The following is a 26,210-nucleotide window of genomic DNA, read 5'->3' as shown; positions in this document are numbered from 1 at the left end:
ATACCGTATCATTTTAGAGTAATATTCAATTTGTCTATCAATGCCAATGGTGCACATTTTATGAATCATTACTCATCAGATTCCAGTTTGCACTATTGGAGCGTCCCCTGCTCTTCCTTTAATTGTTGTGTTCAGAATTGCTCTTTACCACTGTATTGTGAATGTTCCCACTGTGGACATTGTGGTAGTGGTATCAGAAAAGCATGAAGAAAACAAATGTGTTCCAACTTGTAGTGGGGTTTTTTGGAAACCTATTTATGCTGCATTTTCTGCCTGTCCACCAGCCAGCAGGATTATGTAACAACTTCCGAGCATATTAATATAGATTTGGTGTTGCACCAGTTAAAACTTTGACTTGTATTTCAAAAAATATCATCACATTAGATGAAGTCATTACATCTTGGTAAGGAATCATGGTATATGAATGATCTCCTACAGCCACGTTGACAAATACAAGTGCAGTATTTGTATTTAAGACAGAGCAGCAATTCAACTGTGAAATGTGTGTGGATTAATAACTTGTTGCAAAATGATGCTGTTGCTGAAGTATTTTTTTTTCTCATTGTGTCTCTCTGACTTCACCACTGCGTGGCAGTGGTAGATCTACAGGGTGGCAATGTTTTCCGGCCACCCCACTGGCCATTTAGACATTTCAGGTATGAACTTATTGCTACCCCTATGTGAGTAATGGTCTCACCTTGGCCACCCCAATAAAAAAAATCCGACTCTGCCACTGTTGTGCTATTCAATTTCTTGTTTTTTTTTATACTTCAAAAAGAAAAATGTTGCTGTTCCCTAATACTGCACACACAAACGCCATTCAAAATAACGTGACGTCACAAACGAATGCCAAGCCCGAGCACAAAGTTTATTACACAAAATAGTTTTCACAGCTCAGCTTTTCTTGAGGAGACATTCGATTAAATTCGATTTATGGGCCAATATAAAATACAAATACTTGGTGCATTAAACGCTCAGAAATGTCAGCACTGTAGATATCATTGTTAATGTCGCCATGAGTGACAAGATAACGTTAAGTTCGTTTCCTTCCCTCTCGATCGAAATCAACAAGCGATGGAGCGACTCGATCTTATTAACTGCATCTAAATAAGGACAAAACTGTTAAAAAAAACACTGTTGCGCTAGTAAAGTACGTACTACGTTGTGTTTTTGATTGTGGGGGCTGGGTAGTTCAACGCCCACTCGAGCACCTGAAGGCATCATCGCCGCCAAGAGCAGACCAGATTGGAGAGAGACGATGGCGGCCTGCAAAGATAGGCTGGTCAGGACTGTCCCCGTCTAACCCGAACATGCTTGTGTAGCTGGATCCATGCACATCAACGGTGGCAAACAATCTCGGATAGCTTTAGGTGGTTTCTGCCGTCTTGGGAATCATGGAGGACGACTGTGTGTGTGATTACGACTCGACCTGGGACACGGAGAGTGATGGAGAAGACCCGGCCGGAGATGGCCAACCTCGTCGGCCCAGCCAAGACAGGAACAAATGTGGTTGGACTTTAGTATCGGTGAGTGCTTAAACTTACTTAAACATTGGCTCACCATGCTGATGCCGTGGGATTAAAAGTGGCGACTTGGTTAGACGGTGTTTTTGCTGTATTGGGTGCAAGGCTAATAGTAGCTACTAGCTAGCTAGCCTAGCAGGCTCCTCACGCTAGCTTACTTTATCAAGTCGGATATTTTCAATTTGGACTGCACGTGGTGACATTGGTTCTGCATAAATAGGCCGAAGAACGATAAATAGCTGCCAATTCCTTTGGTTTAAAAAATGGATTAGCTTTACTCAAACCCCGCTTGACTTACATAACGTGACTGGTATGATAATTACGTCAAACGCCTACATGTCTACACATTGAAGTGCTGTCGTTTATGGTAGCCTATATACCTGTATTATGTCTGTCACCTTAAATGCTGGTAAAACACATTTTCCCATCATGATGGTTTGCAGTGGCATCACACGCCCAGAAACATGAGGGCAGCAAAGGACATGCAGAACTACAGAAGAGGATACCCCGTAAGTACTGTAAACTGTCTATGCTCCTCACACCCCAACCATCTGACTCAGTGTGGCCTGTCATGTCCTACATCTTTTTCTCTGTCAGAATCTTGCAGACGACGAGTGCTCGGAGGACAAAATGAACAACTTGCAGTTCTACCTCAATAAATTTCCCTCTGCACCTGATGGTAGAATATTTCAGTCACACCGCAATATGCTGCCAGGAGGATGCATGTATTTTAACCTGAGATTTTCTTCTGTGACACAGATGTCTACATTGAATCCTTCCTCAAAGAATGGAAGAATGACTACAAAAGGCTGGAGAGAGTTCACTCATACATTCAGTGGTACGTGCATTTTCTTTGAATGCATCACAGCATTGTAGCATTTGAGGATACGCAGAAAGAAATGGCAGAGATAAACATGAATGCTTACATAAGCTGTGTTCTGTACTTCGCAGCCTCGATTTTGCTGCAACAGTCCGCTTTCTTGCTGTCTCATTGAAATGTATTTGATGATTTGTTTTTTGTGTGTGTGCTGAACACAAATCACAGTTCTGTGTGAAACATTTTGTGTGTTGCAAGGTTGAGATGCATCATATTGGCTTTTACCGATATACCAATATCGTCCTGTGCTTCATTACCGATAACGATATCAACAGATAATTTAGGCAGCAGATCGTCTCTCAAACTGTCAGGTCACATTTCATGTAATAAATTAACATTACGCTTCTTTTACTGTGATGCCACTAGATGCATTTCACAAATAAAGTGTTTGTGTAAAATTTGGCAAATAATGTAATGTTACAGAAAAAGTGCCGTATTTGTTTTTACCATTTTGTCCCAATAAAAGTCATTAAAAAATCATGACTAATAGTCAAAACATGTTCTCCTGCGATCAACAAGTAAGACTAATGTCTTAATAAATTCACAAATAAGGATTCAATTTATATAATGCTGGTACGATACAATTTTGGAAATCTGCACATTTTTATGTAGTACAAACATCCATATAAAAACAAAGTAAAGTTCAAAGTATGAAAGTCTGGATTAATACAATCAGTGAAATTATACACCAGCTCATTCAGCATGTTACACATGAATGAAACACATTCTTCATTCATTTTCTATGCCACTTAACCTCACTAGGGTTGTGGAGAAATGCTGGAGCCCACCCCAGCTGATTTCAGGCGAGAAGTGAGGTACACCCTGGACTAGTCGCCAGCTAATCGCAGGGCACATATTGACAAACAACCTTTCGTATTCACACCTGTGGACAATTTAGAATCGCCAGTTAACCGAACATGCATGTTTTTGGAATGTGGGAGGAAACCGGAGTACCCGGAGAAAACCCACGCACACACAGAACATCAAACTCCACATGGAGATTCACAAATGGAGATACGAAGCCAAATCTCCTGACTATGTGGTCAACATGCTAACCATTAGGTCACCGTGCAGACCTGAAACATATTAGAAGTATTAAAGGAAGACTCTTTACTCACCCCTTACATAAGCAGCGCTTTCATCACAAATGGCATTTTCAAAAGCAAATTTGGAAAGACTGTAATTCATATACATACTGAGCTAGCAAGCGTGTGGCACGCCATTACTTGCACGCTGATATCTTAATCGGCAGAAAAGCCGATACCAATATGAACAAGTCAAAATGATCTACTTTTTTCCATAAAACATATGACATATAAAATCTAACCGTAAACTTTGAAATACTATTGTAAATATTATTGATTAGTATTTCACATTCACATTTTCAAAGTTTACAGGTAATCAAAGTAGTTGTAGTACATCATAATTATATTCAATATGGCAATAAAGATAATTACGCATAATTCCTCAATAGTTGTGTACATAACCTGAGTACTGGTAATTTGTCAATCAAAATTGCTACGTAACGTTCATTAGGAGACAGCTCGTGTATTACATCCAGTTCGCATTTGCTATCAAACATTACAGATGTACAAGAATTGAAAATGATTATGCAAAAGACAATGCAGCTGAAGTCAAAGGCAACATATTAAAAAGGTTTCAGCAGTGGGCACATTTCATCATGAAATAGTTCACGAAGTGGACGTGCAGAAAACACTGATTTCTGTAATGGCATTCAAGCAAAGCCATCAAACAATACACTTTTTTTTTTTTCTACATCACGAGCCATTACAAGTGAACAGATAACTTTTCTTATAGATATAAGAATCTTACCACTGAGGTAGTTTATCCGTAATCAGAATAATAAAGATGAAAGTTGCATCTCTGTGTGTAGCTTGAAATGCCACGAGAAAGAGCAAGAACGAATCAGGAGGGGAGCTTAATGTCAGCTGACTGATGTCATATGACATCCACAAAGTGATGTTTACACAATCGACCCAAACTACCTTGGCGATCTACCGGTAGCTTGCGATCGACATAATGGGCACCCCTAGTGTAGATAGAACAACCGCATTGTAGTTTGGGCTTTCATCCACTTGCACATTGGATTGCATGAGTCAATCCACAATATGTCCAGCGAGAGACATTATGGCAGGGGTCACAAACGTTTTTTCTTGCGAGAGCTACTTTTAGAAAATGAAAATGGCCACGTGCTACTCATTTTTGTAGAAATGATTTTCATACCTTTTTTCAACCCAAACAAATCAAATATGCTTGTTTTACCAAAACATTCACAAAATGCTGGTATCCACAACTTACATTTTATGTTTCAGAATACTTTTCTTTCTAGTGTTCTCACATTATTAACTGAAAACCTGAATGAAAAGCAGGCCTGCGGGCACCGAATGTGGTCGTGGGGGGGGCTACCTGGTGCCCGCGGGCACTGTGTTGGTGACCCCTGCATTATGGTCATCCCAAGCCATGCATTTTTGCTTACTTTTCATTGTCATATACAGCATGAGCGGCATAGTTATTTAATTCTGCAGTGAACTGAACGTATTTGCACAAAACTTGGTGGATGGATGTGACATTGTAAAAAGATTGCATTTGTTTACAACTTTACAAGACATAACTGGAGTTCAACATGTTCAGTGATATGTGACACCCCCCCCCCCCCCCCCCCCCCCCCCCCCCCGTTACTGCCAGGCTGTTCCCACTCCGCGAACCAGGGGTAAACTACATGGCTTCTGAACTCACCAAGAAGGAAATTGAGGTGAGTGTCACATTGGTGACCTTCCTGAACTCTGCAGTGTTTTCACTTTGACTCACGGTCTTCACCCTGTATTCGGCCCAGGCCTTTAAGAGTAATGAGGATGCCAAAAAGAGGCTGGTGGAGTCGTATGAACTCATGTTGGGCTTCTACGGCATCCGCCTAGTTAACAAAGAGACTGGTGAGGTGACACGAGCAGACAATTGGAAAGAGCGCTTCGGGAACCTTGAGCGGTAAATCTGATTTTTGTGGCTGTAAATTTTCTCACATGAACTCTCAAGTTTATAATTTCACGACAAACCATCTCATCTCCTGTAGGAACATGCACAACAACCTGCGCATCACTCGCATCCTGAAGAGCATGGGGGAGCTGGGCTTTGAGCACTATCAGGCACCGCTCGTGCGCTTCTTTCTTGAGGAGACTCTGGTCAAGAAGAACCTCACCAGTGTTAAACGCAGTGTACTTGACTACTTCCTGTTCGCGGTTCTGGATAAACAAAAACGCCAGGAGTTAGTGCGCTTCGCCTACCTTCACTTTGAACCAAAGGATAAATTTGTGTGGTGTCCCAGGAAGATTCAGAAGCAGTTCAGGAAGGCAGAGAAACGATCAGAAGCTGTTGGCAATGGAGACAGTCGGGATGACGTCTATTCAAGGGCTAAAAACAAAGATGGAGAAAAGGGGGTTCACCTTAAAGACGAGGAACTGGACAATACAGGAAAGACACAGAAAGAAACTGAAATAAGTAAAGACAAAATCAAACAGTTGGAGTCAACGCCTCAGCCCAAGGCTGATAAAATGACTGTTGGAAATGGCACCAACAGTGGACCTGAGACCAATAACAACAGTTTAGGGAACAGCAACGAGACTGCTGATGATGTTGATGAAATGGATCAGTCACCCACTCCTGACACCGTGACCGTCAAAACTGAGCCTACTGCAGATATTGAGTTGAAGTCTACAAACATTTCACAGGACACCATTCAGGAACCCGACAATGTCATGCAAATGGATGAAGATGTGGGCATAGAGGAGCCTCCGAAGAAGAAGAGAGAAGAGAGTGTGATGATGCAGAGCAATGGCATCTCTGCTGGAGACGTGAGCACTGGCCAGGCAGAGGGCAAGGCTGGCGCTAACACAGCCCCTGGCCAAATGAGCTCGTCTGCTCAAACACCTCTTAAGACTTCAAAATATTCACCCTGCCTGTCATTAGGGAGGGAGGAGAAGATCCCAAGGACTGATTTTATTCAAGTGCCAGATAAAGAGGACAAAGTGTCGGAGGCAAACGGGAGCACCCATAAAAAAGGGGACGAACAGACAACTGAGAAGAAGTCGGAGGACGTTGACATGGAGTCAAACCCCTCTAGTTTAGACCCCAACATGGGTAACACATGAATAGTTCCTACATTACCTCGACTCTACTCCACTGCTTTTCAGTCTAAGTGATTATCTCACAAGAATTGTTGGCATTCTTCAGTTTGGAGCAAGAACGTTGGCTGTCCATTTTTTTTCTTGGAGCTGTAGTACCTTACACAGATGACCGTTCGATTTAGAGATTGCCGCGTTGTTCAATTGTTGCCCGAAACCTAAGAGAGGACATTAAAGTGCCGAAAGCCTCAAGTAAGCTTTGATGTTTTCACAGACTTCTGTTCAACATTGACTTAAAGTGATAGTTTGGATGTTTTGACATGAAGTTGTATGACGTCCCCATCAACAGTGTAGTCCATCAGCAGTGACTTACCCCTCAGTTGGTCCCGTGAGCCCAGTTCTGGTCGGATTTTGGTGATAAGAAGCATAATTGCGGTGAGTTATTGGGGTTACTTAAGTAAAGCGTTTGGCTTCTCAAATCAATATACGTTCTAAAGAGTAATACATTTGCATGACAAAAATGCCTCCTGAAAAAAATCAGACCTCAAAAAACGCTCACCTTTACTTTCTCTGACGGCGTATTAATGTGCGCTATTGGCTGTCTATTGTGTGTGTGTGTGTGTGTGTGAGAGAGCGATGAAGATGCATCAGCCGCGACTTGTGTGTTCAATGGACAGCCGTTGGCGAAAGTAAAGCCAAGCGATTTGTGCGGTCTGATTTTTTTCGAGGAGGCATTTTTGTCATGCAAATGTATTACTCTTTTAAACGCATATTGTTTTGAGAAGCCAAACTCTTTACTTAAGTACCCCCAATAACTAACCGGAACTACGTTTCTCATCCAACCAGAAGTGAGTTCACAGGACCAAGTGCGGGTAAGTCACTGTTGACGGACTACACTGCTAATGGCAATGTCATACGTCATGTCAAAAAATCCAAACTATCCCTTTAAGAGGTGTTCTAAACTCTGCCTTTGAAAAAATGATGAACTGTTTTGAGACATAATAATTTAACACTGTTTATTAATATGGTTGTAATTTGCAGTGCTATAGAACTGCACTACATCAATAAGAGAGCAGGTTCTAATATTTTGGTTACCTAGTTTGGCTATGTAATCGTAAAAATGTACGTCACGGCAATCTGCAATGAACAACCAACCAAAACATCTATGCCAATTGTCAATCAAAACTCAGCATTGTTAATTTTGAAAAGGCAGACTCGTTAGAATTTGCAGGTGTGCCTAATATGACGAGTGACATTTAAACCTTTACACAATGAAATTATAACCTAAAATAACAAATGATTCATCTAATTGAAACATGACAGTGACAGATGAGGAATGAATGAAAAAAAAAATTTTGGCTTTATATTTTAGGTTATGATGGTAATTTTCATTTTGAAGGAGTCCTATAAATGAACTCCAATTTACTTTTGTCCCCAACTCCCTCATAGACAAATTTATACTGAGTTAAGATTGACATTTAATTCCTCTGAGTACAGAAATCCCCTTTTGTGAATTTAAAGGAAATGCTGTTTTTTGTTAACTGTTTTCACAAGAAAATGTTGCTTTGCACTGAAGAATGAATTTAAAGGTTTTTGTTTCCCTTCGCAGGCTGCTTTTGTGTTCATGTTGGACTAATTGTCACAAAAGGTGTCTTTTCAGTGATGTTTCACAGTCTGTGCTTTCGCACGAGTGGGAAGTCGACTTTTGGACAACTGAAAGCCTTGCCAAAAATGTGATAGACTGCTTGATTGTATTAAAAATGATTTTTGTCTTTGCGTCACACTTGGTGAAGCCGGAGGGCTTCTTTTTCTTTCCTCAACACTTGCACTTAATTTTGAATATGAACTGCCTGATTTAAAGTTAAGATGCTTAAGTTCTTTACATGTGACCTTTCTTCCAATTGAAGACCTGGTTGTTTAAGAGCAGAATAAAGATATTTTCTGACACTTTGATGAAACCTGTCTGGATCTTCTGGTGGGAGGAGTTGCCGTTTCCAGACATTGTTTTGGGTTGTCTGTATGCAATATAATGCCCCCTGTATGTCACCCTATAAATGCAGCATTCTTTGTTGTAATGTTCTTTGTACAACATAGGATGCACACTTTTCTTAATCTCTTGATGAAATTTGTTTTTCAGAATCCCAGCAAAATTGTTCAAATCGAAAAATCAGGCACCTATCCAGTAAAACATTGCATTGTCTGTTAGTATTTGGTTTATGAAATGGAGCCACTCTGTAGCAAATACATTTTTGTCTATGTGTAGACAAAAATATTAATTCAAAAGCTGTAAAGCTGCTTCCGCTGAGAAAAATGTGTAAATGCGTTTATTATTTTAGACATCAAACCTTTATTTGTAAACGGAGTTGAAAAAGTGAAAGATGGCAATGTAGACATCCCGCAGAAACTCTGTGCTGTCAATCACAACAGCTCTGTCTTCTAATTGATCGATGTACAAAACCCCAACAAAGCTCGAGTATTGAAGCCCCGCCCTCTTCACTGATGTTGCAAGTGGTCCTTAACTCTTCTGCGTCCTCCTCCACCAGCCCTACTCGTCCTCACCCCCCTCAGCCCCAAAACACACGTCTCGACTGAGCTCAGCCCCTTCCTACTTTCTGGAGGTTCGGGTTTATCTGGGAGCCAAGAGGACGTCATTTAGGAGCTTGCGCGCCTTCAGGTGAACGAAGCCTCCGTTGGACATTAGGGGGGCGCGAGCCAGGACCGGCGGCTGGGATTTGATCTTTTCCGCGTGAAAGTCCGCTTTGAGAGGTCGAGCTAGGAGTCATGACGACCTTCTCGGCTTTGTGGGTGCTCCTACTGTGCCAGCTTTTGACATCTTCCTCTGGACAGGTAGGAAGCCTCCTAGAGCAGGTGACACACCTTCTAGAAGTACATAAAATGAAAGTTGATGAAGACCTATGGCGCTATTTGCATAATAACTATTCACCTATTGGTGATGGTGATGTGTGGGCGCTTTTTTTTTTTTTTTTTTTTTTTTTACTGGCAGTGGTTTTCATGAAGCTGTGGAATGCACTGATTGAGAGGGGAGCACACAATGCCACCTCTGTTCATCCAGTCCACCACACAAGCTCCTTGGACAAATCCTCACTGAAATTATTCTTTTCTATGAAGCGTGAACTCAGTAATGGTAGTATTGTTCAAATATTCTATATTTTATACACAAGGGTTTTTTCTTTGCATCATATAATCTATATATGTCTTATGAAACCTGCACAATGACTCTTCAACAACTTTTTTATAACTGATGATGATGTACACTTAATGATACAAAACCCATATATTTTATATATTGCAGAGACCAGGCCCCCGAGGAGCTGCTGGGCTACCCGGGCCACCAGGGCCCCCTGGACGGGATGGCACTGATGTGAGTTGACCCAATGCATGAGTACTTGTTAGACTTTAACAACAAATCAGCGCCAGTGAGCAGAAATGTTGTTTAGTTGTTGTCATCTTCCATACAGAGTAGTACTTCCTAACGTTATGGTGTATTTCCATGTTGTGTGTAGGATAGTGCCGCACTGTGGCCGAGTGGTTAGCATGTTGGCCACGCAGTCAGGAGATTGGGAAGACCTGGGTTCGAATATCTGCTTGGGCGTCTCTGTGTGGAGTTTGCATGTTCTCTGCGTGCGTTCCAAAAACGTGCATGTTAGGTTAATTAGCGAATGTAAATTATTCATAGCATGAATGTGAGTGTGAATGATTGTTTGTCTATATGTGCCCTGTTATTGGCTGGGATAGGCTCCAGCATACCCCTGCGACCCTAGTGAAGATAAGCAGCATAGAAAAAAATGGATGGGTGTAGGATAGTGTTGACACCTTTCACAGGTAAGCTGGAGCCTATCCTAGCTGACTTAGATCAAGGGGCTGGGTACACCCTGGACACCCACCAGCCAATCACAGGGCACATATAGACAAACAACCACTCATAACTGTAGACAATTTAGAGTCTCCATTAGCCTAACATGCATATTTTTTGCCAGAGTAGACTTGATCTCCTGACTTTAAGGCCAACATGCTAACCACTGTGAGGCCATTTGTGGCAAACTTGTCTTGTTACAGTGGCCCCTCCCAATGCCCAACCCACAATTATTTGATGCGTATGATGGTAGGCAGGCACAAGCAGGGTTTAGTTTCGTGCGGAGATGTCAAACTCGTTTTTATTGAGGGCCACATCACAGTTGTGGTTGCCCTCGTGGGGCTGCTGGTAACTGTCAATATGTATGAATATTGATATGAATATCACCTCATGGTGGACAACTTGCTTTGAATGGAGAAGTGAAGTGAGAATGTCATGCTGACAAGCAGACATTCATGTATTTATTTCTGATAGCAAAAAATATCTTGTTGCGCGATCAGTTCATATTAAAGTTTAGAAGAGCCGCACGCAGTACAATTTTTTTGTCAAAATGAAAGAACAGTTACACACGCACATTATTCCCAGGCTTTCGCGGGCCGCATAAGATGATGTGGTGGGCCACATCCGGCCCCTGGGCCTTGAGTTTGATACATAGGAACACTTAATGAACAACCTCTCTAATAGTTTGTGTTGCATAATATGTTTTGTCATTTACACGTGCTGTGTTTATTAATTTGGTAATGGTTTACTTGTTTTGGGCATGCATGGTGAGGGATATAAATGTTCACAACATGTCTGAAAAGGAGTAGGAAGAAGCGGAGCTTATTTAATCACACCCTGCTGATAGTATGCTAACTTCCTGCGTTTAACTGTTAAAACAATTTCTCTATGAAACTCTTCTGCCACATACATTGATGACTGGCACAAACTATACGTGAATGTGCCCTTGTAAGGGAATGTGAGAGTATTTTATTCGGAGATATTTTGGTTGCAGCAGTAGGGTGAAAGCACACAGAGAGTCCATTCATGCATTCCCCAGCTGTGTGAGACCATCCAGACTCTCACCTCACACCTCCTCCCTGCACCTTCATCCCCCTCTATCCAAACCAGCGGAAGGGTTCATCATGTGACCAGTCTTAACCGTGTTTGTTCTTCTCCCAATGCCTGCAGAAACTTAACATTATACCCCGCAAACAAAAAACGTCTGTCATATTGAATGCATTGTATCGGCTTGTCTTCCGTGCCAGATGTGGAAATTAATATGAAATGCGTTCATTTCTTTAGTTGTGTCATAATGTACGGTATTTATCTCACAAACAGGGCAAACCCGGACCTCCTGGAATGCCAGGGAGAGCAGTGAGTATTCCCTATAATTAAAAGGAGTGCCGATGCAGTTGAAACAACAAATAACCTGTTATCTGTTGATCTATTAAGTACATTCCAAATCTCTCCCACATTATGATACACATTAAATCAATATTTGTTTTTGTTTTTTTCTCGATTGATTGCATTCTCTGTTTGTTACAGGGCCCAAAGGGGAAAGCAGGAATACCGGGAACCCCAGGAAAACCAGGCTTGCCAGGACTTCCTGGGGTGGATGTAAGTGCCCAAAGTCACCTGTGTCATAACCGGGTGTTGTTTCTGGACTTGATCTAAAGCTCTTCTTGAGAAAATGACAACAGAACATGCAATGTGATGATATCCATGTTTTCTTCAGGGTTTGACAGGTCCTGATGGTCCCGCCGGGAAGGACGGACCTGCAGGGGAGGCTGTAAGTGTGTCATGTGTGTTGTTGACACATTTTAAAAATAAATTAAGCTCGGCTGCAGTATATATGTGCAGGTTGTAGCAAGATGGAGGTATGAGGCCTGCATGCCCTCTGTCGAGCTAAATTTGTCAAGCTGGCTCAGCCTTATGGTGTGAACACTTTTAATGAGGGATCAGAATAAGATTTATTTCGGCTGCCTCTCTAATCCTGAACGGAATGCAATTCTTTCTACCCCCCACCATTCTGTGAGAGCGAGAGTGATGATCTGTTATTTACAGGCTACATTTTATATTTATACTCATACATTATGAGTGCAATAGAAGTGAGAATTGAGATAAAAGGCAGCACATCTCCTTAAAGAAAATTCCACCCGCAAAACAATTCAGCTAATTAGCCACGTTATTGAGGATGCCTGTTCCCAATCACTTGCTCATACTACACATTATGCACATTGTTCACACGCAAAACAGTAGAGCAGTCTGCTTACAGGACACAAATACACTGTTGGGACGCTTTCCTGTATCACGACAACAAGAGCTGATCGTTTATGTCGTCAGCAGCGTACACATTTACCTCCATTTCTTAGTGTTTTTAAACACTTTGCAGTCATCATCCTGAATGTCAGCGTCTGTGTGTTAGCTTTGCATGCTGAGGAATGCAGTGAATGCTTTAAGTGTAACGTCACTGTGATTATTTGGACGCACAAATACAGCAGTGACGGAGGTAAATAAAGAGTAAGTGGGTGAGAAAAGTGTGGGGATTGAAAGTAAATGGGTGGATATACTGCCTGTTTTTATCCACAGTATGCTCTGAGGCAATTAGGTCTCATCAATGATAACAAAACGGCCATTTTAAAATATTTTTATTTAAGCATACTTATTTTAATACCTGAGGAAAAATTCAATTTTCACTCTGCTGTGTGTTTTTTGTTGCATGCAGCCATTGTTTGTTATGAATGTGTTGTGTTCTTACGTAACACTTATCTACTCAATTTTTTATTCTAGTCAAACTTAAAATTGGAGATTTGAGAAATTCGAGTCAACTTTATTGTGATTGTGAAACATTCGGGCAGGCAGCCCAAGAAACGTAGGCGCACATGCTTTTACGTTCATTTCAGTGTTTGGAAAAAAATGTAACATTTTAGTAGCCCCAGTGAGTGCAAGCTAACTGTCACAGCGGAGCCTCAGTTACGTTGTCATAATACTCTCTCATAATCCACTGTGACAAACAACGATCACAGTTCTCAGTACGTCAGGATACTGGATACACAATGTACAATTTGCTGTGATTTATTCAGGTGCTATTTTCCATTGCACTACTGTCTGTTTGTCACATTCGCCTTTCTTTCCACAGGGAGAATCCGGACCTCCTGGGCCACCTGGACCTCCTGTAAGTAGGCCAACATACTGTATAACCTCAACCAAAGCCCCGAGTTGGCATACACATGCTGGCACCATTTAAAGCAGGACTTTGTCCTAGTAATACGTCTTGTATTTTCCGTAGGGCAGAGGGAGAGCAGGAGCTCCAGTGAGTATAAAACCATTTTCTTGCTCTTGTCATTTCTGGGAGGTTGTTTTTATGAATCAGGGATGAATGTAAATGTACAGTACGTACTACATCCAAAATGTACTCTTATTATATCGCATGTTTGCCGTCGTCTATTTGCAGGGTTTACCCGGAACTAATGGCTTGCCAGGCGGAGTCGGACCACACGGAGCTGTGGTGAGTGTTGTCAATTAGAACTCAGAAGTAGATCACGCATAATGTCTCTTTATGTAATTCATTACACTTGGCATCCAGATAAACACTCCACTCCACCTGTCACATGACTTCAAATAGAAAAGCTTTTTTTGGAGGATGAGGATGACCATAATTTGATTGCGTTTGAGTGCCAAACGTGTCAACCCCACCAACCGAATGCAGAAGTCTGATGTGACGCATAGCTTTGTGAAAGTGTATAAGTATGAGGGATGACATGGTTTCATACACTATCCATTCATTCTACCCCGTACTACACTTGGAGTCTGAAGGACGTGAGTGAAAGTGTTTTTATTTCAAAACTGCTGAAGTGATGAAGATGCGCCTAATCTCCTTTACCTTTTTTATCAGGGTGCTGAGGGTCTTCCAGGACTTCCTGGACCTGCTGGTCCTGATGGGCCACCTGTAAGTTCAGTCCTCATTATACATGTAAAAACAGTATTGCAAGTGTGCAAAAGTATGGAAATAACATTTCTTGTTTTGTCAGGGTCTTCCTGGTACTCTTCATGATCTCAGTGGTGACTTACTGGTAAGACGGCAATGGTGCACTTGAATGATGTTATGTGTCCTCTGCAGGAGACTTATTCAGGGTTTATTTGTTTTCAGTGTCCTGCCATCTGCCCCCCTGGTCCTCCTGGTCCTCCTGGGATGCCAGGATTTAAGGTGTCTATAGTACAGTATTTCACCCGTGAGGATAATTGCAACATTCCATACATAATTCACTCCTCTTGTAGGGACACACCGGCCATAAAGGAGACAAGGGAGAAGTTGGTAAAAACGGAGAGAAGGTGAGTGTTTGACTTAAGGCAGGTTGATCCTACATGCAAAATATGGCGGGATCTAATCTGGTGCTGGTGTTGTTGGTATACTAAGTGTCCAACTTTTCTGTAGGGTGACCCCGGTCCGCCTGGTCCACCAGGTTTTCCTGGGACAGTTGGCCTGCAGGTAAGGACATTTCAGAATTGCATCTTTTTTTTTTATTACTCTTTAAATGTTTTCTGATTACCTCTGGTGATGTTTTTCAGGGCCCACGTGGTCTAAGAGGTTTGCCAGGTCCAATGGGATCTGTGGGAGACAGAGTAAGCAACTAATTCATCTTCATTTGAAAATCAAACACTTCCGATTGTTTGTAAAGACCGTGCTCCTTTCGCCCCTTTACTCTTCTTTGTTTGTAGGGTCTGCCAGGATTTAGAGGCAAACCCGGCATTGTCGGCATCATCGGAAAGACAGTGAGTCTCTTTTTGTCTCTGAAACACCTAAATTAAAAAGTCTTGACATTTTGGTGAACCGCAGAATGAAACGCTGGTCCCGTCAATGAATAGCTGTGTGTGTTTTATCTGATTTTTCCAGGGTGATACTGGAGAAAGGGGTCCCCAGGGTTTCAGAGGTCCTAAAGGAGAAATTGTAAGTAAAAAAATTGGAGATTGGAGGCGCAGCATGTGTCAGATATGAAATTGAGTTTCTGTTGTGATTTAAACAGGGTAAAATTGGCCCGAAAGGAGCTGTTGGGGGAGCAGGGCCCAAAGGGGAGCCTGTAAGTTACCACCTGAAGAAAATGCATTCTTAAGACATTAAATAAATCCTAGCTAAGAAACTTGCATGAAGATAATATGTGCTGTCCTTACAGGGGATTCCTGGCAGAGATGGCAAAGATGGCACGCCAGGAATGGATGGTGAGAAGGTAAGTGTCAGCGTCATGCCTCGCACGCGCTGTGTTTAAAAACATCAGCTAAGCGCTGTCTCGTTCAAGAGACCGTATGCAATTTGCTCCGAATTACATTTTATTTAAACAAAAGAAGTATAAGAACACTACGGCCGATGAATATATGTTCCAAATAGTGGTTTAAAAGAACAGATTGTACAAAAAGATGTTGATATTTTTCACAATTGTGAATTAAAATGCATAAATCGATAAGATAATTGGCATGCATGGCTGTATTCACGTGCATGTCCGTGGTGCGTACACACACCGATCAGCAGCCTAAGAGAGGCGGTTGACAATTTTCAGTCATGTTGTTGTTACGATAGGTTACAGTTACGATAAGTTAGGTTACGAAAGAATTCAGTGATAGCTAACGCTAGTCGCTAAACCTTGCCAAATTGCTATCATCAGCTGGCAACAAACATAACTAGCGTGCGTTTTGTCGGCGTACTCAAAGCAGGAAGAGGCAGAATATAATGCTAGCAGTGCACTGGAATGGTGGCGCCCTCTAACCCGCTGCACACAGTCGCTTTTAAGACTGATGTTCCAGTCACAGTTTGTGTCTTTGAAAAGGGTGATGCTGGGCGCCATGGCGTAGTTGGAGAGAAAGGACCCAATGGACTTCCAGTAAGTTCTAACAATACATTTGTGTCTCTCCTTGGTCCAATCATCAACATACCATGCAGGTTTACATGTTCATACGTATGTACGTATTTTCCTGCTTTCATAGGGTCTGCAAGGAAAGGCTGGTGCCAAAGGATCCAAAGGAGAAGTTGTAAGTTTGAAATCAAAATACAAGACTAGGAAACTGAGTCATTAAGAAGCACGATGTGGGACTTATTATCCTCTTCAATTACACCAGGGTGATGCAGGGAAGACTGGGGAGACGGGACCCTCTGGAGAGCCAGGTATTCCTGTATGTATCTGGTGGGCATCTGGGCTATTACTAAATCTCTCCTGCATGCTGCCAAAGACCATCTTTAACTATGTGACGACTGGTATATCAACTCCCGATGTCTTCCCGTAGGGTGATATTGGCATCCCAGGAGAGAGAGGCATAGCAGGACCCAGAGGAGTGGCTGTGAGTTTGTGGTGATGCTACACTGGCAATATTAGACAAAGCACCATCTTATAAGACTACATTGAGAATCAGCTCAAGTCTAAAAAAGCAGAGTGTTAATATATGAAAGGTTAGTAGGATATTGCTGCGGTTTCAGAGGCAGCGTAAATAGATAGCCAGGGACGATAGAAGGTATTCGCAAAGGTGGAATCCAACGACAATGGAGTCTTTGTGGTTGGTGGCAGCAGACCCTGGACCGTGAAAGAAAAAGATCATAGGAACTGACATAAAAAAAAACACATCTCACATGATCATCATGTCGATGTAGCCATTTTGCTTACAAAACATTATTGCTTTAATGTTACTACTAGCAACCATGTTTCCCTGCAGGGAGGCATTGGACCTGCAGGCAACCCAGGACCTCAGGGAGTGAAAGGCTTCCAGGTCAGGGCATACATCATTACTGTTCTTTTATTGTCATCACTATCAGCCCTTTTACAGAGTTGTATGTGCTACAGGGCGTAACAGGAGCTTTGGGAGATCCAGGTCTTCCGGGTCCAACAGGAATTCGTGGAGAGTTTGGAGAAAGGGTGAGGAAGACTTGTCTGATTACAGGTTATTTGTCACGGGCATCATATACAAGACCATAAATCTCAAAAAGTGTCCTGAGCAACACAGTGGAGTGGTCAATGAGCAGCTCATCTAACCTCTGTGAGAGTGGAATGAAGTAGAAGTGTAGAGAGTCTTCTGCCACAAAGTGGTCTAGAGCCCAGAGGGGCAGAACAAAGATGGTCTTTATATCACTCCCCGCTCCCCACAACCTGCCCACCTCACACCAAACCCCCACCTACCCTTTCCTTCCCTCTTGCGCACATGACTCAACATTGCTCTCATTTATGTTCTTTTTTTTACCTCGAAGGGGCCAGTGGGCGCTTCGGGAGCTAAAGGAGACATGGTAAATATTTTTCAGTGAAAGCAAGTAATGCTTAGTAAAACCTCCACGTTTAACCAGGCCGCATTAATGTGTCAGCAGACAATCTCAAATCATTCAATGAGGACCAGAAAACACTATTGTCTGATGTTCTGCTGTAATTGTAGGGCGTCGCAGGAAGTGATGGCTTACCTGGAGAGAATGGAGAACCTGTAAGTATCAGAGTCAAATGTTTAATGCGGCACGTTTATTAACATATCCTTTATTTCCAGGGTCATTTTGGACCAGTTGGACAAAAAGGAGAGGTGAGCTTCATTTATTTGCTGCCATCGATTTTGATGATCGAGCAGTGAGTCAATAGAATTAATGATAGTCTCATCTGTTTAGTTCTTTGTTGCCGCGCTTTCATTCATCCAGTCGCTGCACATCCTGCCTCACATTCCAAGTTTAATGGGATTAATTAGAGGCAGGCATTGTTTCTTCAGCATCACTGACAGCTTAACTTGAGTAGTATGGTTGCAGCACAATTTGTGTAATTAGCTCAATTTTCTTAGATTCTTTGACAGTTTTCTCCATGGTTGTTATTTGGAGGATAATGACTTAGCTCAAGGTTGGAGTAAATATATTAAAAAATATAATACGTCCCTTCGTTGACTACAGCCAGGGAAACGAGGAGAACTGGGACCCAAAGGTGTCTCTGGGCCACAAGGAGAGCTTGGGGCAAGAGGTCCCCCGGGAAAACCGGGACTAATGGGCTTCCAGGGAGAGCAGGGTCTTCCTGGCATTGCGGGAAAGACAGGTGTAGCCGTAAGTGTTCTCATTTTGACGTCTGAAGTGAAGGTTACCAAAAATAAATATTTATAAAGCAATCTTGTTCTTCAGGGTAAACTGGCGAGTGAACAACACATCAGAGAGTTGTGCGGCTCAATGATCGATGGTGAAGATCTGCATTCAACTTGGTTTCCAATTCTTGTCGGTGTGGAGAGAAATGTGAGATGGAAACTAATCATCTGTTGTCCTCTCCTCATCCCAGATCAGATTGCACAGCTGGCTGCTAATCTTCGCAGACCTCTGGCTCCAGGGATGGTGGGCCGACCCGGACCCGCTGGACCCCCAGGACAGCCGGGAGTAGCCGGCTCCATTGGTCATCCAGGTGCTCGTGGACCTCCGGGATATAGAGGCCTGCCAGGAGAACTCGGAGATCCTGGTCCCAGAGGTATGACACTTGAAATCAGTATTATCTAGTAGAAGCATGGAGCTCAACAATATAACTCAAATGTTGAAACTGTCTGTTCAACAAGGTGACGTTGGTGAGCAGGGTGACAAGGGAACCATCGGCAAAGCAATTGAGGGCCCTGTCGGAGACCAAGGATACCAAGGTATGAGGCTTCACATGCTAACTCGGGGGTGTCCAAAGTGCAGCCCGGGGGTCACTTGCGGCCCGCGACTTGTTTTTTTATTGGCCCTTGGCACATTCTAAAAATACAATTAAACTAGAAAATGGGGGAAAAAAAACCCCAGCAGTTATTTTATGAGAACAAAGATGAAATGTTAGGAGAATAAAGTCATAATATCATGGGGAAAAAACTATTATTAAAATAAAAAATCACATTAATTAAAATTAAAGTTGAGATATTAAAGTATTTTCTCATTTTAAGAGAAAAAAAAAACAAAGGAAAGGAAATAGGAAAATTAGGTTGCAAAAAAGGTATAATATTACTACAGTAAGGTCAAAATATTATGGGAATGAAGTCATAACATTATGAGAAAAGGAACATGGAAATGTTGAAATATTTGTCAAATAAAAACAGAAAAAATTATCAAAAAAAGTGTTAAGGAATAAAAAGTCACACTAATAATACGCTTTTTCAGCTATATCGTAAAGCTGGGATGCAGGCTGTTTTTTCATTCAGTTCACAACAAAAGTTATCTCAAGGTACTTTCCACATTAAAATAAGCCAACTGAACCGCACATGAGCAAGACAAACAGGCAAGTAAAAAAACCCCATCTATAGAGTGTTTTCCAATGACACTGCCTAAAGAAGGCATTCAACACCGGTCCAAGCACAGACCCCTGCAGAGCTCCATGACTTTTACATGCAGTCTCATCAGGGGCGGACTTACCATTAGGCAAACACAGGCAATTTCCTGGGCCCCCCAAAATTTCCAGGACCCACCAAATGTCTCAGAAAAACTGATTATTGATTTTTTTTTTATTATTTGACGTACATATTACTGTTTTAGTCTTAAATCAGGTGCTTAAAACTACATCAAAATGCGTAATCGATCATGATCGCTTTGACTGCTCCCCCCACCCTTCTCATGCAATGGACTAGTCCATGTTACTGCGCATATGCAGACTGATTCCGGAGGACGGGAGCAAAACTAAATTTTTTGCGTGGTTTGGAGAAAACCGATGAGTTACTCCAGTAGAATGGAGAAGAGGAGAAGGCGAGAGGAAAACAGAGTTTAAAAAAAAAAATCAAAACTACCGAAGGGAGACAGCCGGATGCTCTGGACAGCAGCACAGCTGAGAATAATGCAGTAGTTTTAGGGATGACTAAGTGATTTCAAAAGCTGGGAAAAAAGTGGTCTAAAAGACACACTCACCTTTTGTGACAATGTAAATTAAAATAAATTAAAAAAAAACTTTGGTCAGTGCAGTACAAGGATGTGGCGGGCCCTCAGATGACTAAATACACCTCTGAGTCTCATAGCTAATATTAAATTGTAAGGGATCTAATTTATCACAATTCAGTAATTTTGGCCTGCACTGTAAGAGTTCTTTATTTAAATATCATATGCATTTTAAGAGTCAAAGTTTACTCGTATGAAACGTGTCCAATGCTTCAGCTGAAATTTGGAATCATTATCACACCTCCAAAGTTTGCTATCTATCTAAATACGAAACAATAGGCTGACAGTTGTGCGTATTTAAACAAACATTATCAAAAATCCAAAGTGGTGAACATCTTTTTAGTGCCGACAGTGCCTAGTTTTCACCCACATGCTGCCACCTACAGCACAGGAGTATGCACTACACCACCTCGTGTTGGAGCAACAACACACTTACTGTAAATACATAAAGACTTGTATGTCTGTGTGCTGCTCGCAGGTCTTCCAGGAGTCCCAGGAATTGTTAAAGATGGCCGTGATGGCTCACCAGGTGATCCAGGTGAGTCTGGCGAACACGGCAGGGTGGGTAGGACTGGGCACCAAGGACCTCCTGGAATCTGTGATACATCAGCCTGTCAGGGAGCATCGGTTGCTGGGAAGTCATCCAACCCCAAAAACAATTAAACATCACTTCCTGCCAACTTTTGCCGTCCACGCCAACAACAAAAGGTGAAAAAAAATGGAGGAAAGGATGGAATTAAAGACAAGAGTGGTCGCAAAAATCTCCTCTTTTTATGAATATGCATATCACAAGATGGAAGGAAAACATCAACAAGTGTGACATTTTGAGAGGAACAGAAGAACATCAAAAGGTGTGATGTGACTAACAGCAGCTGGCAGTTAAAAAAATCAAGATGCCGTCCATAAAAAAAAGGTGGATGCACGGGGGAAAAAAAGACCAGACATCAGCATTCCATCCAGGACGTTCAGATTTCAAAAAAGTGGAAAAATGAACAATGATGAGAGCTTTGTGTATAAAAACCTTGTACATGTTGTCCTTGCCCCCATTTCTATTGACCATGGTCTACTCTGACAACAAGTGTAAACATGCAGCATGGCCCATTGATGTAGAGCCCAGGTGTTACCTCAGCATAGAAATGTTCTGCACAACGGGCCTCTGTAAGGCAGCGGTGTATGGTACTGTCAAAAATAAAGGACAAACAAGCAGGTGGCCAGAACATATTTGTGTAGATTAACGCAAGCAAGCTGAAACATTTTGTCTTTTTTTTTTTTTTTAGCTGTTTATTTTCTTACTCGGTAACAGTTGAATCTCTAGAATCAAATGCCAAATAAAACATGTGGATGAAGAAATCAAGACATTGTAAAATAAATTCAATAACCTTAGGTACAGTTCTTTTTCCTTTTTTTAAGGTTGGATTCTACGTACAATGACCACATCCACTATGTACTAACGGTGCTGTAACTATTACATAAACAATTTCATACTATTTATTATTTGTGGGTAACTGTTGTATGTACAGTAAGATGACAAGGCGACATGTTGTAACAAAGAACAAATAAAGCCACTTTTCAGTAAAATGTTACTGCTCTCTACATATGGACTGAACAACGTGCGTTTTAGAGCAATATGAAACATTAACTGTAAAATCAAATTAATCCAACAGATAGGAATACTTGCTACGCCAATGCTTCAATATCTAGTGAAAATTCACAAACACAGGCAACGCAACAGCATGTTTTGTGTGGAAACACAGTTGAACTCCAGCCAACAAATATTTTGCCTGTTTATTGTTTGGCGGTAATAAACAAGCTATTTGGAAGAAGTCATTGTTCAATTATATGTTCAATTGTATGATCCATCTGTGGGTCCTGGCTTTCACAGGAGCTCAACTGTTGACTAATTAACATCTGAAAATCCCTTGTAAGGACATGGCTCTGACTTCCAAAGTTCTGAGGATGAAAATAAACACGAGATAGAGACAAGTTTTCAGAGAGTAGTCTCATGATCTAATTTATCAATCAAATTATCAAACAGGATCAATCTGTCCAGACTAACCATTTGGAAGATATCTCCATACATGGTCCTGATGTGTTTCAGGAAGGTACAGGTCCTCAGTAGTGTGTTGACTGTGTCAGTGTCTGGTGTACACAGCGGCACCAAAGCGTTCAACTCGTCACACAATAAACGAATCTTCTTCCTGCGTGACAGCACAGACAATGCGGACAATTCTTAGCTGCCAGCAATGTGATCTCTTACACTTTTCCAAATAGTACTAATAGTAGTAAACAATGCCAACAGAGGTATGTTGAGGAAATGATCTGTGTGTCCAACATTAGCCAGTCGCATTTCATGGGGTTTACGTAGTTACACTAAGTAGTCTATGGTGAGCACAAAGAAAATACAGCATAAAAAATTACATCAGACTTCTACCAGTACATGTGTGCTTAGTCACAGGACTGAAAGATGGAAACAGACAAATACACAAACAGCACAGTCTTGACCATGTGAATAGGAGGGGGTGAGATGAGAGAGAGTGAAAAAACATTACATAATTTCAGACAACCTGCTGCAAAGGTGAGGAAAAAACAATAACAAAATGAAAGTACTCACTTAATAAAACATTTTTGTCATACTGCTACCATAGATATTTAAATAACTATGAAATAGGAGTGAAATGAAGTGGTTATTTTGACAACTTATTTTGGCAACTGCCTGTATTGGGTTTTTTTGTTGTTTTTTTTACATATTATAAACATGATAGTTCTTTATGATTTCCACATTTATTATTGACATTGGTTTACGTATACTGTATTTACATCTGTAAAGCCGTTAAGAAAGCTAACATGCTACTTTAAGAAATGCCTGTGCATTGAATAAATTTGAGTGAGTTTTTAAAAACTCATTCATTCTCTACCACTAATCCTGTTCAGGGTCACGTGTGAGTTGAAGCCTATCCAAGCTGACTTTAGATGATTCCCAGCCCTATTTGGTACGAACCTGCGTAGCCTCTCGTTGTTGTTGTGTCTCTCTCTTCTCTCTTGTTGCTGGCCTGGCGGCAGTATCGACAGTCTGGTAGGTGTCTTCATGGTGGAGCTTCCAGACACTGCAGCCACTTGAGAACGCCTGTCATACATACTTGAGGCGGCAAATGCTATATTGCCTGTGATGAGACCTAAAAGCAAAAAGCATTGCGAATAATAAAGATAGAAGTGATGAAAAAGAATTGTAAAACCAACTGCTTCTCACCTTGTGACTTCCTGAAGCTTGCACTGTGAGCATTTTTAATAAGCGACTCTGGGTAGAAATTCAATGAAAAGTTATTGGGGATGCTCACCTGGGATTAGAGCACAAAAACAGACTGACAGTTAAAACTTGTTTGCCCAAAACAACCTGACTGTTTGTCGGTCGTAATTAGATGAGATACACCGTCTCCCAGGTCATCTGAGGTCATCCGCATTGGAGCTAAAATGACAGCCTCTTGCTCCTCAGACGATTTCTGGTCCAGTGTCACGGAACTGAAACACATGCACGTTCAATTAAAAGCAGATTATCTTAATCAATCTCCATACATGTTGAAGCCTACTTGTTAGAAGCTACTGGGGTGTCACCAAACAAGGCATTAAACTTTTTCTCCAAGCAAATCCGAGCCGTTGATCTGCGTGGCCGCAGGGAATACTTGCAGCTTGCGGAGGATTCAGGGACATTCGTGTTTTCTATTTGCAGTTTGGCCAGAACATAATCGGGGACCTCCCCATAGGTACCTGGTGTCTTTTCTCCTGGCAACATTGTCTGATGGTGATGATCATCCATGCTGATGACAAAGGATGCCGTAGGATACTTTTCCACCTCTGCTGCAGGGTGAGATCTAACATTTGGATGCTCATACTGGACCTCTGTGTGGTCTTGGACAAGGTTCTGGAGGTGGATGTGTCCCTCCACAATAACATCATGCTCATTTTCAGTCATTTCAACCTGCTCCAGATGGTTTAAACTGATAGTTTGGCTTAAAACGCCAACAGTGTGGATGGTTGTGTAAGAGGAATTTAAAGATGACATCCTTCACTACTCTAGAGATGAGGAGATTAAGTTATTTAGACCATATTAAGGCAGTTTAATGACAGAAAACATTGTTTAACTAGTTCTTCTGGCCTTAACATATACAATTTTAGCATTAGCTGTCATTACATGCAATAAGGAAGTTAGCTTGCCGGCTATGTACGTCACCTTCGGTCAATTTAAACCTTCAACACATTTACATAAGCCTATATTATTTTATAAACTAATAAATCCTCCACTTCATCATGTCTGCTTTAATTATTACTTACCTCTCTCCACCGGCGACTTTCTAGGTTTTAACCTTCGTATTTATTTCGGATTTTGCTCAGGTGATGTGGAGTCAGTCAGTTAGCTTGGCACTGAATAATGTTGGATTTTGAACAACTCAATACTCGCTACTGTACTAATTATTATTAACAATAAGAATTATTATTATTGGAAGATAATGTAAGCAAGACTACTTTCACGGCCAAATACTCTTATTTAGCGCGGCTCCCTGCCACTGATCAGCGCTGCTCGGACAGATACGATTGCAATTAGATGTGCGATTCGATACTAAACTATCGACACTTCCGATACCAGCACTTCATACTGTAAAATTAATTGAAATATCGATACTTTTGATACTGCAGTCACTTGCGGTAACGTTTGTCTGTTGATACGGAGCCATGTGTGAATTGTGAAGTTTTCATTGTTATGGTAGTTCTTAATGAATCATGTATTTTAATGGTTTTAGTATTTTCCTTTTTTGGTTTGTTTAAAATACCATTTTCACGTTTTATATGATTTTGTCCTGTTTTTTCTGTTGTTGTATATTAGCTTGGCTATATTGTAAATGATCCCGCTACCTCAAAATACTTCAGGTTTTAAAATAAATGATTTATTGAAATTAATATTTTTAATTAATAAATTAATTAAATGTCTTGTATTCTCCATGCTGTGATATGAAATACACTACTATTTAAAAATGACCAGAAATATTAAGTGAATTTTCACAAAATACCGGTCTTGAATTAGTATTGCCCATATCATTTTATTCAGTTTCGGATCGAAAACAAAATCACTGGTATCACCAATTGTAATACTATTAGTACTATTACTATTAACTGTACTATAATATTGTATTATGATACAACAAAATTTTAATTTGAAATAAATAATACAAAAATAATTTTATTTTTTTGGTAATTAAAAAATGCCTATGAAAAATGAAAATGGTTTCCTAATAACACATATTTGCAACAAAAAGCTGGCCATGAACCCATATTTACGTTTATTTCATGAAAAGGCAATTAAACGAAATTAATCTTTCACTGGATAAAACTACCAGGGAACTTTAATCCGTTCACATTAGTCATTGATGCAAGGTTTAGTGGAATGGTGTCGCCCCCCTGTGGTAAACCATCCACAGCGCACATGGTTGTGTCATGAAAAATCAGGGGTGTCCAAACTTTTTCCACCGAGGACCACACTGTAAACATTGCTTACTCAACTCTTTTTGTCTCATTCCCATTTCTTCTCTTTGCATTTTCAAGCTCTACTTAGAACCTCCTAAAGACGTTCCTCCTCCTAAAGATGACATTCCCATCAACAGTGACCTGTCCCGCGAGTCCAGTTCTGGTTGGATTTCTGTGACGAGGAACATAGTTCCACTTAGTTGCTGGAACATTTAAGTAAAGAGTTTGGCCTCTCAAAACAATATGCAAAACATGCTTGAAAAAAATCTTGAAAAAAATCAGACCTCACAAATCGCTCGGCGTTATATTGGTCTCTCGTCATATCCCTGCGCACTGTTGCCTTTCCATCCTCGCGTATGTGACGCGGCGCTCAGTTGCCGAAGACGTGTCTTAGTCACATACGCATCTTCATCCACGACGGAGCGCTGCG

At 41.3% G+C, this 26,210-nt stretch overlaps 2 protein-coding genes across 5 annotated transcripts; both read left to right on the top strand.

Annotated features, from left to right (window-relative positions):
- The first annotated feature begins 1,035 nt into the window (after nucleotides 1-1,035).
- ogfr (opioid growth factor receptor) lies at nucleotides 1,036-7,991 on the top strand. The gene is made up of 7 exons (XM_054785202.1): nucleotides 1,036-1,526; nucleotides 1,967-2,032; nucleotides 2,121-2,202; nucleotides 2,283-2,361; nucleotides 5,107-5,173; nucleotides 5,255-5,403; nucleotides 5,489-7,991. Exons 1-7 carry the CDS (start codon nucleotides 1,395-1,397, stop codon nucleotides 6,561-6,563), a joined length of 1,650 nt encoding a protein of 549 aa, XP_054641177.1. The 5' UTR covers nucleotides 1,036-1,394; the 3' UTR covers nucleotides 6,564-7,991.
- A 159-nt stretch (nucleotides 7,992-8,150) lies between these two features.
- col9a3 (collagen, type IX, alpha 3) lies at nucleotides 8,151-22,266 on the top strand. 4 transcript variants are annotated; one of them, XM_054785164.1, is made up of 32 exons: nucleotides 8,151-9,383; nucleotides 9,850-9,918; nucleotides 11,731-11,766; nucleotides 11,938-12,009; nucleotides 12,128-12,181; nucleotides 13,532-13,567; nucleotides 13,682-13,705; nucleotides 13,847-13,900; nucleotides 14,288-14,341; nucleotides 14,424-14,465; nucleotides 14,543-14,599; nucleotides 14,671-14,724; nucleotides 14,828-14,881; nucleotides 14,962-15,015; nucleotides 15,112-15,165; nucleotides 15,287-15,340; nucleotides 15,417-15,470; nucleotides 15,564-15,617; nucleotides 16,212-16,265; nucleotides 16,369-16,413; nucleotides 16,501-16,554; nucleotides 16,666-16,719; nucleotides 17,089-17,142; nucleotides 17,217-17,288; nucleotides 17,618-17,653; nucleotides 17,797-17,841; nucleotides 17,902-17,934; nucleotides 18,290-18,436; nucleotides 18,512-18,566; nucleotides 18,663-18,845; nucleotides 18,931-19,008; nucleotides 20,745-22,265. In XM_054785164.1, exons 1-32 carry the CDS (start codon nucleotides 9,318-9,320, stop codon nucleotides 20,927-20,929), a joined length of 2,037 nt encoding a protein of 678 aa, XP_054641139.1. In that variant the 5' UTR covers nucleotides 8,151-9,317; the 3' UTR covers nucleotides 20,930-22,265. The 4 variants fall into 4 exon arrangements, with proteins under 4 accessions (XP_054641139.1, XP_054641148.1, XP_054641157.1 ...); XM_054785173.1 differs by lacking the exon at nucleotides 8,151-9,383 and adding an exon at nucleotides 9,618-9,681 and having other exon boundaries at nucleotides 20,745-22,266; XM_054785182.1 differs by lacking the exon at nucleotides 8,151-9,383 and having other exon boundaries at nucleotides 9,879-9,918; nucleotides 13,687-13,705; nucleotides 20,745-22,264.
- The last annotated feature ends 3,944 nt before the right edge of the window (nucleotides 22,267-26,210 follow it).

The sequence above is a fragment of the Dunckerocampus dactyliophorus genome, chromosome 1 (assembly GCF_027744805.1).
Source record: "Dunckerocampus dactyliophorus isolate RoL2022-P2 chromosome 1, RoL_Ddac_1.1, whole genome shotgun sequence".
Classification (NCBI taxonomy): Eukaryota; Metazoa; Chordata; class Actinopteri; order Syngnathiformes; family Syngnathidae; genus Dunckerocampus; species Dunckerocampus dactyliophorus.
The sequence above is the reverse complement of the archived record's forward strand: the minus strand, read 5'-3'. Positions and strand labels throughout refer to the sequence as shown.